General features: G+C 34.6%; 3 protein-coding genes across 3 annotated transcripts; 1 reads left to right on the top strand and 2 right to left on the bottom strand.

Annotated features, from left to right (window-relative positions):
* Positions 1-1,245: 1,245 nt before the first annotated feature.
* LOC106451071 (transcription factor DIVARICATA) lies at positions 1,246-3,607 on the top strand. Its single transcript, XM_013892930.3, has 2 exons — positions 1,246-2,217; positions 2,965-3,607. The coding sequence occupies exons 1-2, from the start codon at positions 1,778-1,780 to the stop codon at positions 3,410-3,412; spliced, it is 888 nt and encodes a 295-aa protein (XP_013748384.1). The 5' UTR covers positions 1,246-1,777; the 3' UTR covers positions 3,413-3,607.
* A 1,891-nt stretch (positions 3,608-5,498) lies between these two features.
* On the bottom strand, positions 5,499-8,615 carry LOC106453442 (protein NRT1/ PTR FAMILY 5.5). The gene is made up of 3 exons (XM_048780534.1): positions 7,489-8,615; positions 6,758-7,251; positions 5,499-6,684 (listed from the first exon to the last, which is right to left on the bottom strand). Exons 1-3 carry the CDS (start codon positions 7,885-7,887, stop codon positions 5,874-5,876), a joined length of 1,704 nt encoding a protein of 567 aa, XP_048636491.1. The 5' UTR covers positions 7,888-8,615; the 3' UTR covers positions 5,499-5,873.
* A 3,287-nt stretch (positions 8,616-11,902) lies between these two features.
* Positions 11,903-15,355, bottom strand: LOC106453443 (glycerol-3-phosphate 2-O-acyltransferase 6). The gene is made up of 2 exons (XM_048780533.1): positions 14,589-15,355; positions 11,903-13,104 (listed from the first exon to the last, which is right to left on the bottom strand). The coding sequence occupies exons 1-2, from the start codon at positions 15,222-15,224 to the stop codon at positions 12,235-12,237; spliced, it is 1,506 nt and encodes a 501-aa protein (XP_048636490.1). The 5' UTR covers positions 15,225-15,355; the 3' UTR covers positions 11,903-12,234.
* Positions 15,356-17,095: the final 1,740 nt, after the last annotated feature.

The raw sequence follows: 17,095 nt of genomic DNA, 5'->3' as shown, positions 1-17,095 counted from the left end.
CACTATGGAAAACTACTTAAATACTTACTTTTTAACCGACCTGAAATCTTGCTAGCCAATGAAGGTTGCTCCTCGTTTGTGTGTCTCGTCTGAGTCTGTGATTGGTTCTTCTATTTGGCCTATAATTAGGCAACATCTAAGCCGCAAAATATATCTCCCAATTATGTGAGTCATATTATTATTTTTATCCAAAAAAACAAATGCTTAACCAATAGGATTAGAAATGTATTAATCAACGGTCCTGAAAGCATACTAATAAATAAATAAAAAGCTTCTTGAGAACAAATGAGATCTGTACACGTGTGAGCCACATATTGGAAGAAGACAAATGTCTTTTTTTTTTGTCAAAGGAAGACACATGTCTTTTACCTATATTTATGTGAAGGCCTATTACAAACTATACAAAAGTACTCTGAAAATAGATATTAAGAAGAATGTTGGATATCATATCTCATTTTGAAATCCTTTTACAACATATTTGGAAGATATCAAACAAGGAGAAATTCAATTACTCATAACACTTACATGTATCCCCAACGCAAAATACAAAGACAGACAGTACGGCATGTAAAGTTCGACAACAATTGTTTTCGTCGTTCACACATACACAAAATTACATGTTTACTTCGCAAAGTTTTAGTTGAATCTGTAATTTTGACGACAAAAAAAACTCATTTTGAAGTGATACCTTTTTAATTTCAATTGAATTGTACTATTTTTTTTTTCTTTTTGCTAATTGAATTATACTAATAGGTAATACAATGTTGATGTGGAATACTTACCAAAGAAGATTACATAAAATGTTTCTATTTCATGATTTATACATCAACGGTAACATCGTTTTATATACGACTTGTGCATCATAAAATTCATATCTATTTGTGTTAAATATTCCAAAAAAAAAAAGAATTTCATCAAACTTTCATTTGTTACAGTTTACACGCATGTTTGAGAAATACATTTATCCTAGAGCATTGCCATTAGCTATAGTTTTAGTTTAAGTAACTTCAAACTATTCTAACTAAGTTATTTTATCATAATAATGAAAATTGCTAAAATATTTTTCCTGTAAATAGAATTATTTTTTATCCCAAGAACGTTTAGTACTCCATTAGGTAGTCAAGCAATTAAAAAAAGTTGCAAAAACTAGTAGATCTTGATATAAATATAATAATTAAAAAGGCTCAGAAAACTTTGTATGGGAAATAGCCATAGACAATCACAGCTCAACAGCTTTTTAACTCACCTCTCACTCTCAGATCATTCCTGTTTCGTACATCTCTCTTCTCTCTCTCTCTCTTCCCTTCTCAACTTGCGAGTTTGGGAGAAAGAACAACAGTTTTGTTCACTTTCTAAGCTTTAATGTTCTCAACCCACCTGAGTTTCTCCATTGCCCTCATGTGAGATCCTCTGTTTTTCTTCATTTATTTTTCTTCTCTGGATTCGGATCTACCAATAAGAAACTGATTTTGGTAAAAGGTGTTTATCGTTCAGACAACAACACTCATAAACAGAATCTTTTTCTTCTTCTTGTCCTTAGAGTCTGGAAAAAGCATCTATTCTTGTTCTCCTTTAGATTCTCTTATCTTATTAGATGCTTATCACATCTCTCTTTCTCTTTCAGATTCCTTTTGAAAAAAATGCCATCTTCATAGATCAAAGTCCCCAACTCTCTCTCTCTCTCCTTCTCTCTGAGTTCCACCATTGATACACAATCAAAATCTCTGTTCTTTGTTCTTTAAATTTCAATCAAGAGCCGTTGAAAAAGAAAAAGAAGATGAGCAGAGGACTCGAAGTTATGTCACCAGCAACATACTTAGAGACATCAAACTGGTTGTTCCAAGAGAACACAGCAACCAAGTGGACAGCTGAAGAAAACAAGAAGTTCGAAAACGCTTTAGCCTTTTACGACAAAGACACTCCCGACAGATGGTTCAAAGTCGCCGCTATGCTCCCCGGCAAAACAGTCGGAGATGTGATCAAACAGTACAGAGAGCTAGAGGAAGATGTCAGCGACATCGAAGCTGGTCTTATCCCGATCCCTGGTTACGCCTCTGATTCATTCACGCTAGATTGGGGAGGCTACGACGCTGGAAGCAATGGATTTAACATGAACGGGTATTACTTCGCCGCCGCCGGAGGAAAGAGAGGATCCGCCGCGAGAGCAGCGGAGCATGAAAGGAAGAAAGGTGTTCCATGGACAGAAGAAGAACACAGGTACACAATACGTCAATGCTTTTCTCTCTAGATTTGGACTATGCACATACGTCCGTTTTTTTTCTTGGAAACGTGTTTATGTATATACGTATAAAGATACGCATTATAACATATAATTATTTTTATTCTATAGTTAATCAAGACAATACAGTCATCCACCAACACACAAAATGCGTCTTTACGTATTGGTTTAGAGACAGAGAGACAGGCATACACGTCCATTACATAGTAGATGCATGTTTAGATTCCATTAGTTTTACTTTTACAAAGTAGTTATTTAAGTGTTACTTTTGTTTTTATAAACTCTAGAACGACTTTTAGGACATGACTTTGAATTTAAATAGATTACAAAATAACATCTTTTTACATCTATAGTATGACTTTTCAAACCAATTTTTAATGAATTTAAACGACATTTATATTACAAATTTAATTTTTGAACATTTTTTCATGTTTTGAGATTATGAATCCATGGGTAAAAACTATATACAGAGCAGATGAAATCTTGCTTCTTTCTTGTATGCATTTAATATGTGAAATGATTTAGTTGGATCTTGGTGCGGTTAAAATTGTATTATACACTCACACACATTGCATCATACATATTAATGGCGCATTAACCATTGATATCTATGCTTGGAGTGGTATTATGTTAGAGATCATATGATACTGTAATGTGTTATGCAGTATTAAAAAAAAAAGAATGGTATCATGTGTTAACATCGGTGCGATGTAATGAATACGCAGACAATTTCTGATGGGTCTGAAGAAGTATGGAAAAGGCGATTGGAGAAACATAGCTCGAAACTTCGTGACCACACGGACGCCGACACAAGTCGCCAGTCACGCTCAGAAGTATTTTATAAGGCAAGTCAACGGCGGCAAAGACAAACGCCGATCAAGCATACATGATATCACCACCGTCAACATCCCAGACACTCTTAATGCGGCAGCCGCCGATACCGCAAATGCACCATGCTCACCACCGTCACTAGGAGGAAGCCAGCAGGATGCGTCGGATCAGTGGGAAGGTCAAACGATATACGATGAAACAGCAGCTGCGTTTTACAATCAAAACGCGTTTCAAGAAACGCTCCTTGGAATGTCGTCGACGCCATACATGGCAAAACTGCAGGAGCAAAGTTTTCTTAACGCATCGCAGTTTGAATCGTACAATGCGTATCTCCAAATGTAGCACAAGGTGAAGATCTCGGAGAGGTTAAGAGTTAATAATAATCTTAATAATTTTTTACTCTTTTTGTTTTTGTTGATTCGCGTGCATATACTAAAAAGATAGCTCCTCTTATTTTTCTTTTCGAGATATTTGTTGTTTATTTGTGTGGTTGATTCAACGAACATTTCATCAAATTAACTAGGTTTTGGTTATTTTTATTGCTGAGTGATCAGCTTTGCCTTCCGTGTAATCGTGTCTGTGTGATTTGGAACTCTTGTGAGATCAAATTGCTTATTACAATTTTCTTTGTTGTGTCATGTAAACTTTACAATCTTTGTCCCTTATTGATGATTTTTTTTTCATTAATAAATAATTATAGTTGTTGTGTTTTATTAGATATTTTGCAATTAACAAACTGTGCTAGATTAAAGTTAGCGGCTAATTAAAGTCTCCTTGTGAAGGTAATATTGGTATAGGGTCAAATGTTCTACGTCATTTTCGACGGGATTCTAAATAATATATATAAAACAAATGAGTCACTCTTCTTATCATCAATTAGTTTTATGTTAAAAGTCTATTTAATTTAATATGATATCAGAGTTCGATCGAACAAACTCAATCCGATACATTATTGATCCAGTCCAAAATAGACGCACTGATACTCAAAGAACCATCATTTCGAGGGACGTATTAAAGACAAATGTTTCACATCGGAAGTTGAAAAGATCCTAAATATAGATAAATCAATTTTTTTATCACCAATTAATTTTATATTGAAATCACATGTAACTTAACAACAGATACTAAAATTAGATAGAATGCATACATATAAGCCTAAAGAGAATAAATCAACCAATGTTAAGCTCGTAACACAATATATTTCTGCAGGACAAAATTTATCATCATGTAATCTAATTATTATTTTTGGAAAGCATGTATTTTTCAACGAGATAAAACACAGTTTCAAATGGGTGCGATAGTTTGGAACCAATTATATTTAGGAATATGAAGCTAAAAAGTATATATGTAAAGTGGGTTTTACATTATTTAATCTAAGAAATTTTACTTGTTGTGTTGACAAATCTCTACTCGAAACATGGCTTTGTGTTGGTTTTTAATTAATCTGTTTACCCAATTATTTTATTCAAAATGACTTTCTAAGTTCGAAGTTGACAAGAGAATGAGAATCTATAGCTAGCCTAAAGAAAAAGCAATAATGATTAATATGCTTTTGTTCCACACAAGTTGCCAATTTTATAGTTTTATCATGGGACTTAATGTGAATTATGAATTATCATAAGACTTTTTAACGTATAGTAGGCAGTAGAGTGGATTAGTACATGCCTTCTATATTTTATTTTAAATTCATTTTGGAATTCTAGTACATATATTTCAATATGATATTTACTTTTTTTGCTATACATAGTTTTTGAACTGATTATATCCGTTTATTTTTTTTGTGATCAGGTATCTGTCAACACTCAACACTATAAACTTCCAACTAATAATTAATTAGGAATGCGTATATTTCTTTACATTACTCTCTATCCCATCGTGGAAATCCTAGTAATAAATTATTGTGCATATTCAACGACCAATATATCGCTATTAGAAACCTAATGTGTAACAAACAGAAAGATTGATGCAGTTTAATTACTTTTTAAACATCAGGAAATTTTCAAATTATTGGTGAATTTGTTCTTTAATTGATGTTTGGTGGGTTCCATTTTGATGCGTTCGGGAGCAATAAGTATTCATATATGATTGAAAATTTGACTATGAAGCAAGACAGTTGATTCCTAATTATATTTGTAATCTCACTTCCATAATGTTAGATTTGATTTGATTTTCCACATGTAAAGCAATAACCTACTTTATTTTGTTTCTTAAAAGTCATTGAGGGTTTATTAGATTAATTCTGAAGTTAGTCTTGTCACACTCGTAGATAAACCAACAATGTTAGCACGTTTATCTATGTGCCCAAGAGGTTTAGTTATGCCTATTCAGTATTGTTTGTATTCTTACTAGAGACAAGAGACTGGTTGAGAACATGGTATGAAGATATGACTGGTGTGGCATAGAATATGGTCTTGAGAACTTCTGATTCTTTTGGATATTTCATAGTGATGACACCTCAAATCAAGAAGACATAAGGCATGTGATCACTCAGTGGCGGACGGAGGTGATGAGGTACGGGGGCATGCGCCCCCATCTAATTTTGAATTTTCTTCAGTAATTGCTTATAGTTTAACAAATGCACCCTAACCCTATAACTATAATATAATGAAACAAAATGATATGCCCTCATCTAAATATGATCCTGCATCCGATCACTTGTCAACTATTAACACATCATGCCGTTTACTTTACACAAGAATGAACAACATAGCTTGCCGTTTGTTTTTACAAAGCCACAACATAGTCACCTCATCTAAGGCCTATCAGGACATACAAATGAAAATCAGAATCACACAAAAATCTATCACCTATCGATCATTTCTTGTGCTCCCCCATCCTTCTTGTAGCACTTTGTGTACCTATTAGTTACAGAGAAATACAACAAGAGGTTGAACATGCTCAAAGCTGATAGCACCCAATAATAATTATCCAACCGGCTCTTGTCTATTGTGTCTTGAAACCATTTGCCTCCACTTACTCTACCCACCACACTAACAAGAGAAATATTGCTCATGATCCCAACCCCACACACACCCACGTTAAACAAAACCATGTATTGACTCAACTCTTCAGGGACTGTTTCTTCTAGGTAAAGCGCAAAGCTATTTTCATAGATCCCTGTAATTGAACCGAGAAGAACGTACTGTGGAAGCAGCCAGAAAACACTCATGGAGACGGTCTCTTGAGTTCTAACCACTTTGAGCCTCTTGGACTCAACATGTGCCGCAATGGCGCAGCAGAATACCGATAGGATGATGGAGACTGGTATACCATATGGCGTTTTGGTTTGTTTTGGTGCTTGGGCGTTACGTTTTGCTGCCATGACGCATAGTTCTCGAGATCCTAGCCTTGCAGCCTCGCTAAAGAGTAAGAGGAGTGGGAGAGGGAGGTTCCATGATCCGAACTTGGAGTCCAAATGGTTTGCTTGTTCGAGGAAGAAAGTGTTACCAAGAGAGAAAACGATCCCGGAGATAAGAGATGTCGTGAACAAAGGAAACGTGCGTATCACGCTTTTGGTTTGCTCCACTTCTGTAACCCTACAAAGTCTCCATCTGTTTCCCCTCTGCTGTTCCAAGGGCTCGGTTTGGAGTATCATCGCAGCTCTGTCCAAGCACCTGAGTTTGACAAACCAAGAATCAAGAACTATACACATAAACAACACAAGAGCTAAGTATTTAAATATTAAACCTCAAGCTACTTGTGTGGGACTTCATATCAAGATCACACTCGGTATCTTCATAAAGCTGGTTTGAGTTGTTTTGATATCCACTAGACATTTTGGAAGCAGAAGCCGCAAAGACCCGGAACACTGTTGTCAAAGGACTCCCACTAGGTCCTTCCCGTTTGTATGAACAAGCACCAGAGAGAAAGATCAGCATTGCTAAGACCTCGCAGCCAGCAGGGACCGCGAATCTTACAAACCACGGACTTATCTGAGGAAGTGCAGTAGAAGCAAGTAAAGGGAATACAAAGTTCCCAACGTTTCCAATGACAAAGCTGGTGAGCATGGCTGGATTCCCATTGTTCCCACTGTCTTCTAGTTGGTCCTCTGTGAAAACTCCCAACGAGATTGACCGTCCAAATATACCAACGGATATGACCGTTAGGGCAACGTAGAATAGCCCCTTTTGTGCTCCACCAGAGAGTATTGGTGATGCTGATATTGCCAAGAACCCGAAACCCTAAACACCAAAGAGCATAAGAGCAAAACTATTAAACAAAGCTATTGGTTTTAAAGAGGAGGTATGATTGGATCTGAAATTTATGGGGTCATAAACATTTTTAGGTTAATTTTAATAAAATTTTATTTTTGACAATTTGGAGGTCATGCAACAATGTATAATAGATATTTAAAATTTGGGGATAAAAACATCCGGATTTACCCTGATCTGGTCTTAAAAGAAGGTTTAAATTCTTACAAAACTGAATGCTAAGGTAGAGAGGCAGAGCATCCAAAAGTGACCAATAAATGCATCAACTAAGAACTGCATGCCAAGATGAGCAACAGCTGATACACCAGCAAACACATTGACTATTGCAGCTGCATCCGTGAACTTGAGCTTCATCTCCTTTGTCAAGTATATCATTAGCATCCAGAGGGTAAACCACGCAACAGTAAAAGCCCATGATAGAACTGAATGGTGGAAAAACAAAATCAATAAACCAACATATACAAGGATTTTGTTAAAAGGCATCGAGTATCGAAACCAACATGATGAACATAGTTTGACTATAAATGATAAATGATTAATATAGAATCTTGTGTGAATGTTTGAATGTGTTACTCCATTGTCAAACAAGATCACAAAAAAGAACATATCAACTTACCAATAACTCGTAGAAAAGACGCCATTAGTACTACATCAGCTAACTTCTCATGGAAACAAGATCAATGACTAACAACAGAAGGCTAATGGAGGCAAAGACGTGCTGATCTGTTTTATAATTTTAAGAGACGGGCTTAAACATTGTTTATTATCATCTGATTAAACTAGTGGGAGTCATAACAATCCACAAGGCTGGTTTTATTGATTATGTTATTTATTATTCAAAAATATGAAGATACATTATTGTAGTAGAATAAGGCTTTTATCTGCCAGTTCATATAAAGCTATAACCAAAACATACTTGATGGCCAAACAAAAAAAAATCAATAATTATAAAAAGGAAAAATAAAACAAAGTTTACAACTCTTTCTTGAGAAAGAATAGGACATCTTTCTCGTCTCTCACCAATGGAACCCTAAATATCTGGATATCATTGGATCACTCGAACTCAAACGTGTACCTCAAGCATGATCTCCTCTGCATGCACGAGAAGCATAAAAACCAAGGAAGTATAGTAAGAGCCTTGACGCAGAAAAATCTCTGTTGACTCTTCTCTCGTGGTCTACTGGTCTACGACGACAAGATCAACATCCATTGAAGGACAGAGAAGGAGCACAGAAGCGCCGGTAAAAAGAACGACGCTGAATCGCTCTGATTCAAGTTGACTCCCTCGTGTATGATTTAGTCTTGTCGATCAAATAGTTTTTCTTAATGGGCCTTAGCCCAGATTAGACCCAATGTTGAAAGCCTAGGTTACCACAATTTTCAGCGTGATCTCATGTTGAAATATGGTTCAGTGCAAGATGATTAGTTTCGTATGCATCTCAAGTGTCTTTTTTTTTTCTTTTGAAAGAATTTTAAATTTATTCACTTCAAAAACTTTTGTACAAACTAATGCTATTTTTTATTTACAAAAGGAACAAATTTTTTGAATTTTAGAATGGAATTTGAAAGAAACCGAAGTTCATCTCCTCCCAAACTAGATTGTCATGGCCTTCTCGTGCTTACTCCCCACTGTTCTTTTCAAAGATGAAATTCTGTTTCGAACCAACTTATCCAGATAGAGGATCATCAGATTAGAGGGCTTTGGAGGCTCCCCAACTCGACGAGCATTCCTCTCAAACCATATAACATAGGCCACTGCTTATCTGAACAAAAAGCTCAAGGATCTCTCATGCTGCCCCGACACCAGCTTTTGAATCAGAGGAGCAGGGCCGTGCTTGATAGGAAACAGATCAAGCATTTGCTTTGGGGGCGGTTAGACTAAATATTATTTTGGGGCCAATTATTTGAAAATCGTCATTGGTTCAGTAGTTGAGTGTGCTGATAAAGATGGCCAGGTAATGAATTCGAATCAGCTTAGTACCATTTTTTGTATTATTTTTGTCTTTATCACTTATTTTAGGTTAAAATTTTTATATTAAAACAAACTAAAGGGCCAAAATTTTTTTTATGCTTCTAACCTAGAAAAAGACAGGCACGGCCCTGCAGAAGAGTCCATTGATTCTGATAGCCAGGACTGTCCAAGTCTTTTATGATTCTTGGAAACATTCAAAGAACAAGTTTTTTTAGTTTCTACAGCCGAGTTACATAGCCAACAAGTAGAAACAGATTGAGAGTTCCACCTGAGGATCCGGTCTCCGGTTGATAATCTGTTATGCATTGCAAACCATGTAATGAACGAGTACTTAGGAGTAGCTTCAGGAAACCAAATTCCTTTATGCCATGGACTCTTTGGTGACTGAGATCGAGATGAAAAAAAGCATCTCAAGTCTCAACTATTATTAAAAGAGTTTAAGAGATAAATCATCCACATATAGGGTTGAACATTTTAATTTAACGGCATGTGAAATCACTACTACTGATCTTACTTCTTTTTCGTGATTAAAAAATTATAGATCTCTCAACCCATACTTTTTCTATAATAAAATCTTAATCATGTAATATCGTTTCAAAAACAGATTCCTCCTATTGCGACTTTCAAGATATATACTAAATTACTAATTAATCTAGTTAACAATTGGAAAATCAATTCGGCGTCCTTGATTACAAATTTGATTTCTTATTATCTACTACATCCGCGAATCAGAAATTGTTCCATAAAATCAAAAGATAATAAATCAAAGTCAAGATCGAAAACTTGTTGAAACCAGTTGGGTTGAAAACTTCCAAATAAATTTAAATTTGGGGAGTTAATATTCGCAGAAAGGAGAGGTTGTTATCGACGCCCAACGGTTGTTCAAATATTTAAGTGGGTGCCTAAGTAGATACCCTCGTGATGAAAATTAATGGTAGAGTCATAATGATATGACAATAGTAGACCCAACAATGGTCATAGTTTTTTATTATCTATTCATTATTCCATTTATAGATATAGCGACTTGAGAGTAGAATATGCTGCTAGTATATTGGATATGAAACCCGTGATTAACTAGATGTACTTGCACATACATACAACTTGATATAAGCAAATATCGAACTAGCTAGTGATCTGCACCTAACTAGATTGGTCATTTAAATTGATATGCATTTTCTTGGTAGACTAAATAGATTACTACTTGGTAGATATCAGTCAAGTAAATGATATGGGCTAGAGTACTGGCAACGTAAATTCATTGAACACAATCGACAGGTTTGTCAATTTAGACTGGGTTTTAAACTTAACATGAAACCGAAACTAAAGTTAGAGAATGGACATAACTGTAAAATTGGGGTATGTTGTTACTTTTCTTTATCCAAAAGTTAGCAATGATTAAAAAAATTGTTAAAGTGATCTTGATAAATCTAAACATCTAAACAGAACTTGAAAGAAGATTCACAAATACGTTTTGACGCTAAATTTGAAACCAAACTGGTGTAAAACATTAGTTCCGGTTTTGTGATCTGGCATAAGAGTTTCTATTAGAGTCAAAACATAAACCACATTTCTAAAGACGGGCTTGCTAAAACAATTATGATCATGATCTTGAATCCTTAGATTTCTACCCGGTCTGGGTTTTTCATAGTTTTTTTTTTTTTGGTAAAAAAAAGTGTTTTCAACTATTTGCCGAGAACCTAAGCATTGTAAATAGTCTCTCCCAATGCGAATTGGGCCCGGGTGGCGGAAGTTACAGCTGCAACCCCTTTACCACAGGAAAATCGTTTAAATTTTTTTTGGAAAATCATAGTACTACCGGGCCGACAGAGAGTCGAACCTACGACCTCTGTCAGTCGTCTGTGAGAAGGGAGACCACTGGGATACCAGCCCTTCTCGGTTTTTCATAGTTACCACAATTATATCTCACCAGCCAAAGATCTCATAGACAAAAGAGTTACAGTCATAACTGGTCCACCATAGAACACTACAACTGCCAAACTCCATCTCAATTTATATATATATATATAGCATGTTATTGATTTAACTTCAAAGTAAACTAAAAATCGAGCATCACATTCAAAGGTGTAAGAGGAACCTCACTGGGGTTTCTCAACATAAGTTTCTAAAAATACATATAGATGTATATACATATTTGTCCAAAAAAAATGTATGTACATATAAATTTTATAGATACTCATAATTAAATATTAATATTTATATATACATAAATATATATATATATATATATATATGTAACTTTAGAATCTCATGTTGCGAAACCCCCATTGAAGGTGTTTTAACAAAGACTTTTCATGGTGTTTTTCCATGTGGTGCAACAACTTTCTCATCTGTCAAAAGTCAATACAAATCTTCTTTTGTGAAACAGATGAATTATTTTGGTCGCTTTAATATGAGTAGTTAATTTGTGAATTCAATGCACTGATGCATATTCCTGCATATGATCATGATCGGGTACATTAGCTACTAATACTATATATAAAAATAAAAGTAGATTTAATTTTAACGTTAATTGTTATGACATGATATGACATCCAGAGGTACATTTGATCTTCAGTGGTTATGACGACAGTACATTGGATCTTTAGTGGTTATGACTTTTGCTATACTACATATACGAAATGTATGTCACATACTGTCATAGTTAGAAAACCTGTGTACACTATAATTCTTATAACAAAATAATGTTCACACTATTAACAAATATTATATACAAGTATACAACCAACTGACCAAGCAAATGGACCAAGCATTGTTTTTCTTTTAAATCCTTATTGTACTAAAGTAAAACTTGGAAATATTACAAAGAGAAACTTGCGAAGAAAATATCTTGGAAACATAGAAGACAAAAGAAACAAACTTTATCCTTTTCCCTTTAAGTAGTAATAGCTAACCACCAGCCAAAAGAAAAATATTCAAATCTTTGTATTATTTCTTCATCTTCTCTTTTATCCAATCAATAATTATATCTTCTCCTTCTTCATTGGAACCCTACCGTCAGTGCCAGCTAGCATTGCGTACTTATCCTTTCTTGTGAAATTTGTGCACTCAAACCCTAAGGTTCCTGCCAAAACCCTCTGTATGTAATTCGCCACCTCTATCGGCGACTTGCCTCCTTTACATGTCAGCTCAGCCGGCAGCTGCTTAAGGAAAGTGATCTCGAACGTGGGAATGGGATTCATAAACGCGAAGTAAGGATCAAGAAGCTTGTAGCCACGTGTGGTTGTACCATTAAACATGCTTTGTTTGGTGTTGATAGCCACAGGGACGATCCGGTCCGTGAGCTCGGCGAACATGGCGCTAAACCGAAGCAGGAAAGGCTCACGGCACGTGGTTCCCTCGGGACATATCACAAGATCGCCTTCCTCCAAGAGACGCTTGATGTTCGCTGCGTCTTTATCGCGCTGACGAGTCAACGCAACGGTTTTGATTGGAGAGATTAGCTCAGAGAATTTACTGATACTGTAGGTTACGCAGCTGATTTTCCGACCGAGCACCACAGCTGTCACCACAGGGTCGAGTACAGTCCGGTGGTTGCATACCAATAGGTGGCCTGGTTGGCCAGGCTTAGGCGGCGGAGGAGGGTGGCCGTTGACGACTAGTTTGATCCCTGTGAGCTTGTAGTTATAACGTGCAATGCGTTCGGGTAGTGGAATATTCGTGTAGACACGGATAAGAGAGACTAGAAAACCGATGGGAAGCCAAAGGAGAGTTAACAGAGAAACTAATGGCGTTGGACGTTGGACTAATCTGCCCTCGTGGAATATTATGGTGCTTAAGAGTTTGTTTCTTGGTAATGGTTCGCATTTTGTACGTGGCACCATGTAACCCTCCTGCAGTCAGTAATCACAAATTTTGTTATATTAATTGAAGCACAAAAGTAGTTGTGATTCGTACGTAATTGTCTAGTAATTAGTAGCATGCACTTTTCATTTTTTTCCCTATCATATATGAGATGGAGATGCGACACCGAAGTAGTCACGAGAGAGACATGCGTACTATCAAATTTATTAGTGGCTAGAAAACATATATCAAGATTACATGGTACGTAACTTATGTAATTTTAGTGTTAATTTATATAACTAATTAGGATAATTGATTAGCAGTTTACAAAATGAAAGGAGAGTCAAGAATAACAAAACAAAACATTATCAGGCTTTTACATGAAGACAATTAAAAACAAAACAAAAAACGATGGTTAGTATATGAAGAACCCAAGTTATTATTTTTATCACAGTTTCCAAATTCACTTGAAAGGTTTCAAACAAAAAAAATTGTTTTTTCTTAAATGGGCATTAGGTAGATAAGAAAGTTAATAAGTAATGACTACAGCCTTTTTATTTGCAACAAAGAAAAACCTTTTTATTTTCCAAAAACATTTAATTGGTGATGATACTTCTCTTTTTGAAATATCATTTAATTTAGCATGACAAAAAGATAATTTGCTAGGATGCAACTAGGATTTAGTATGTAGAAGTTATTGCTGTTCATATCTCCACTATAAAAGTAAAAATTTCATGAAAAACAAAAAAAAAAGTTTTAATCATATTTTTTTCTTACAGCTTACAAAATAGAAGATTGTATATTGAACCGGAATCCTGTAATCATTTTTTATTTATTTCTTACACCTTTAAAATTTTAATATAAAATTATAAATAAAAACTTAAGACATAGATTGATCCTAAGGGTATGATTAACCCCAGTCTCTTAGCCAGGATTCTCAATTCATGATTTGACACTTTTTTATACTTTTCGGCTAAGAGACGGTTCTTATATCTCTTATTTAAGAGACGATTCTTAATTTTTCTTAATTAAAATCTAAGAAAATGTAAGAACCGTCTCTTAGCCGAAGATAACAACATCAGTTAAAAGACTGGAGTTAATCATGGTCTAGATAGCTAATCATTCACATATTATTAGTCAGCGTAAAAGAACATGTTATCTAGAAAAATAACAAAAGAACATGTTATCTAGAAAAATAACATACATTTGTTGACAAATAACTTGTTTACGGTTATTTATCTAATTTTATTTTCACAAAGTGCTACTACACATTTAAAATATAGATGATATGATTGGCCAAAAATCATTAGGAAGAATAGTAAGCAATAAACATCACAGGACAACACAATAACTACTACACCAAAAAAGTTGCACGTACGTCCAACGACATATTATACTCATAATGTCGTGAATATAGTATTTAATGAGTTAGATAGTAATAAAAAGAAATGAAAATGAAAATTTAGTTCAAAAAAAAAAAAGAAATGAAAATGACATATCATACAGAAAAAGAAGAGAGGATGGCGTGAATAACCTTGCAAATTGTCATGAAATCGTGGTCTGTCTTACTATCGCCAAGCCCCAAATCAGGTAAACTAGACGCAACGCCACCGAACTCTCTCAAAACGGCATCGCGTTTGTGTTGACCGACAAGAACACCGGGTCTTCTGACAAAACCGGTTGCCCGACCGGATTTGGAAACCTCGAGTTCTGTTCCAAGAACTTTATCGACACCTAGGAATGTCTTCGCGAACGGTTCGACCATGATCCGTGGACTCGCTGTTACTATGTAACGTTTCCCGAACGTGTTGAAGATACTCCACGAGTCTGGCCTCACATCCTCGGCGTAGAACCTTGGAAGTACGGAACGGACCACGAGCTCGACGTCTCGGATCTTGAGACCCGCGAAGGTGATAAAGATGAAAACGTTGATGGCTAGAGTCTCGGAAATTGAGAGGTACATGAGGTAAACAAACGGTACGGATGCGAGTAAGATCAAGGCTCGGAGTAAGCTCCCTGCTTCGAGGGCCACGAGAAAATAATAAGGAAATGCACTACGAGAGATTAGTAAGGTCCCGTCAAGATCAGCGGCAACGGTTTGGTTCGACCGGTCCTTAATCTCGTAACTTGATATTGGCTCGAAACGACGCCGCTTCTCGTGAGCCCCCATCAGGGAATAAGCTGGAGAGAGCAGAAAAAGAAGAGAACAGAGAGAGAGAGTAAAGGGTGATTTAGAAGTTGAGAATGGATTGTGAATACTTTTTAGGGGTGTTGTTTATATAAAGAGAGGCGAGAGAGAATGGGCATGATTTTGTTGTTGTGGTGGTTTGATGTTAGTATGCCAAAGAATTTTGGTTTTGATTTTTCAACGGTAAAAGAAAAAAAACTATCTACATTAGATAAAAAAAAATATTTGTGTAACTGATGTAAACTAAATAGGAGTGGGTACGAATGCCATCATAATTTTCAGTATTTATAATTTGATTCGTATTTTACGTATATTTAATTTTTTGATATGTTTTTATTCAAAAAATATGGATATATGGTTTTTCGGATATCCAAAGAAAAATTACAGGGTATTTACGGATATCTCATTCATTTTATTCAGTAAAAGTAAATTAATAAAAACAATACAAATTGTTTAAAAATATATATTTTACATAATATTAAATAAAATTAAATATTAGTGAAACTAAATGTTTCATAAATTTTTAAAATTGATTAAATTTTTAAAAGACACAAAATTTTAGAAAATTATAGTTTTTATAAATATTTTATATTCCTTTCTTAATTTAATACTTTTATAAGTAATTTTATAAATAAATTGTTTGTTAAAATAATAATTACATTATACATTTAAAACTATATTCGACTCTTAATTTTATCAATAATTTTAATTTTTTTTATACTTTTGACGGATATTGATTTTTAATATTTTTTGCTCCAAATATTTACGGATATCTGCATTTTCAGATCAAAACCTAGGGGCGGACAGAGAGTTTACCTAACGAACATACTCTCGGCTGTTTTCTAATTATCCTTAAGTAATTCAGTTTAATAATATGTTTAATTTTTTCTAATTTTGGTGAACAAAAATGAAAAATGCTCCGAATTATAATTTTTTTTTTGTCAAACTTTATCTTGTGCCCCTAACTAAAACACTAGATTCATTTTGATCAAACAAATAAAATCAAATTGATGGATAAAATGCTCAGCCCTAAAATTAAATAGTTGATTTTCTGAATACGTAAGGGAGTGGTTTGAAGAAAATATTGACCACAAGAGTGGATAACAAATTGATTAATTAGGGATAAATAGTTAAGTGTGACGTATGATATTGAGAGAAATGGAGTTAAGGTTGGTGAAGACTGAAGAGTGCAGACCGATACCAATCTATTGATTAGCCAAAAAATTTGGGGAACTTTACGTCGTTGAAGGCGGCCCCACGTGTTGCCGCTTTATCGTTAGAACATTCACTTCTCTATAGGATATGATTGGTAAAGTAAAAGTGTAAAACTAATTCTCGTGAATGGTGAACTTTTTTTTAGTACGGTGAACTTTTTTTTAAGAAAGATAAAAAATTAAATATTTTTCTTCTTTTTTTATCACTGTTCAAAGCTTAAGTAAATTAAAAGAGGAAAAGTATAAAACAAATCTATTCTATGCCACTGGTGGTATGTTAATTTTTTTAAAGTTTGAAATATTTGTTTGCTGAATATGCAATTATTTTATAATAATTTTTGTATGTTTTGTATTATGAACTATTTTTCGATAGGTCACTAATTTTTCTACTACTTAAATTCAAACATTTTCTAAAGTTTTATCACCAAATGTTTTTTAATATCGTGTGAATAAGATAAAAAAAAATTAAGGAAAGGTCATGTGAAGTTTTAGGGTTAGTATATAAATCTTTGGAACTTCCAAAAAAATTAACATATCACCTGTGAAACATAATGAAACTCACAAACGAATGAGCACGTGAAAAATATTAGTTGTTGACAATTAGAACGTTACAAAATTACAATTGTATTCAAATAACTG

This window comes from Brassica napus, chromosome A5 (genome assembly GCF_020379485.1).
Source record: "Brassica napus cultivar Da-Ae chromosome A5, Da-Ae, whole genome shotgun sequence".
Classification (NCBI taxonomy): Eukaryota; Viridiplantae; Streptophyta; class Magnoliopsida; order Brassicales; family Brassicaceae; genus Brassica; species Brassica napus.
Note: the sequence above shows the minus strand (reverse complement) of the source record. Positions and strands in the feature narration are given on the sequence as shown.

Excerpts from the sequence above, each read along its gene's own strand:
- LOC106451071 (XM_013892930.3), top strand. The coding sequence starts at position 1,778 with ATGAGCAGAGGACTCGAAGTTATGTCACCAGCAACATACTTAGAGACA. Across the intron at positions 2,218-2,964 it reads TGGACAGAAGAAGAACACAG|ACAATTTCTGATGGGTCTGA; the intron begins GTACACAATACG and ends ATGAATACGCAG.
- LOC106453442 (XM_048780534.1), bottom strand. The coding sequence starts at position 7,887 with ATGTTCTTTTTTGTGATCTTGTTTGACAATGGAGTAACACATTCAAAC. Across the intron at positions 7,252-7,488 it reads CTACCTTAGCATTCAGTTTT|GGTTTCGGGTTCTTGGCAAT; the intron begins GTAAGAATTTAA and ends TTTGGTGTTTAG. Across the intron at positions 6,685-6,757 it reads TCCCACACAAGTAGCTTGAG|GTGCTTGGACAGAGCTGCGA; the intron begins GTTTAATATTTA and ends TGTCAAACTCAG.
- LOC106453443 (XM_048780533.1), bottom strand. The coding sequence starts at position 15,224 with ATGGGGGCTCACGAGAAGCGGCGTCGTTTCGAGCCAATATCAAGTTAC. Across the intron at positions 13,105-14,588 it reads ATTTCATGACAATTTGCAAG|GAGGGTTACATGGTGCCACG; the intron begins GTTATTCACGCC and ends TACTGACTGCAG.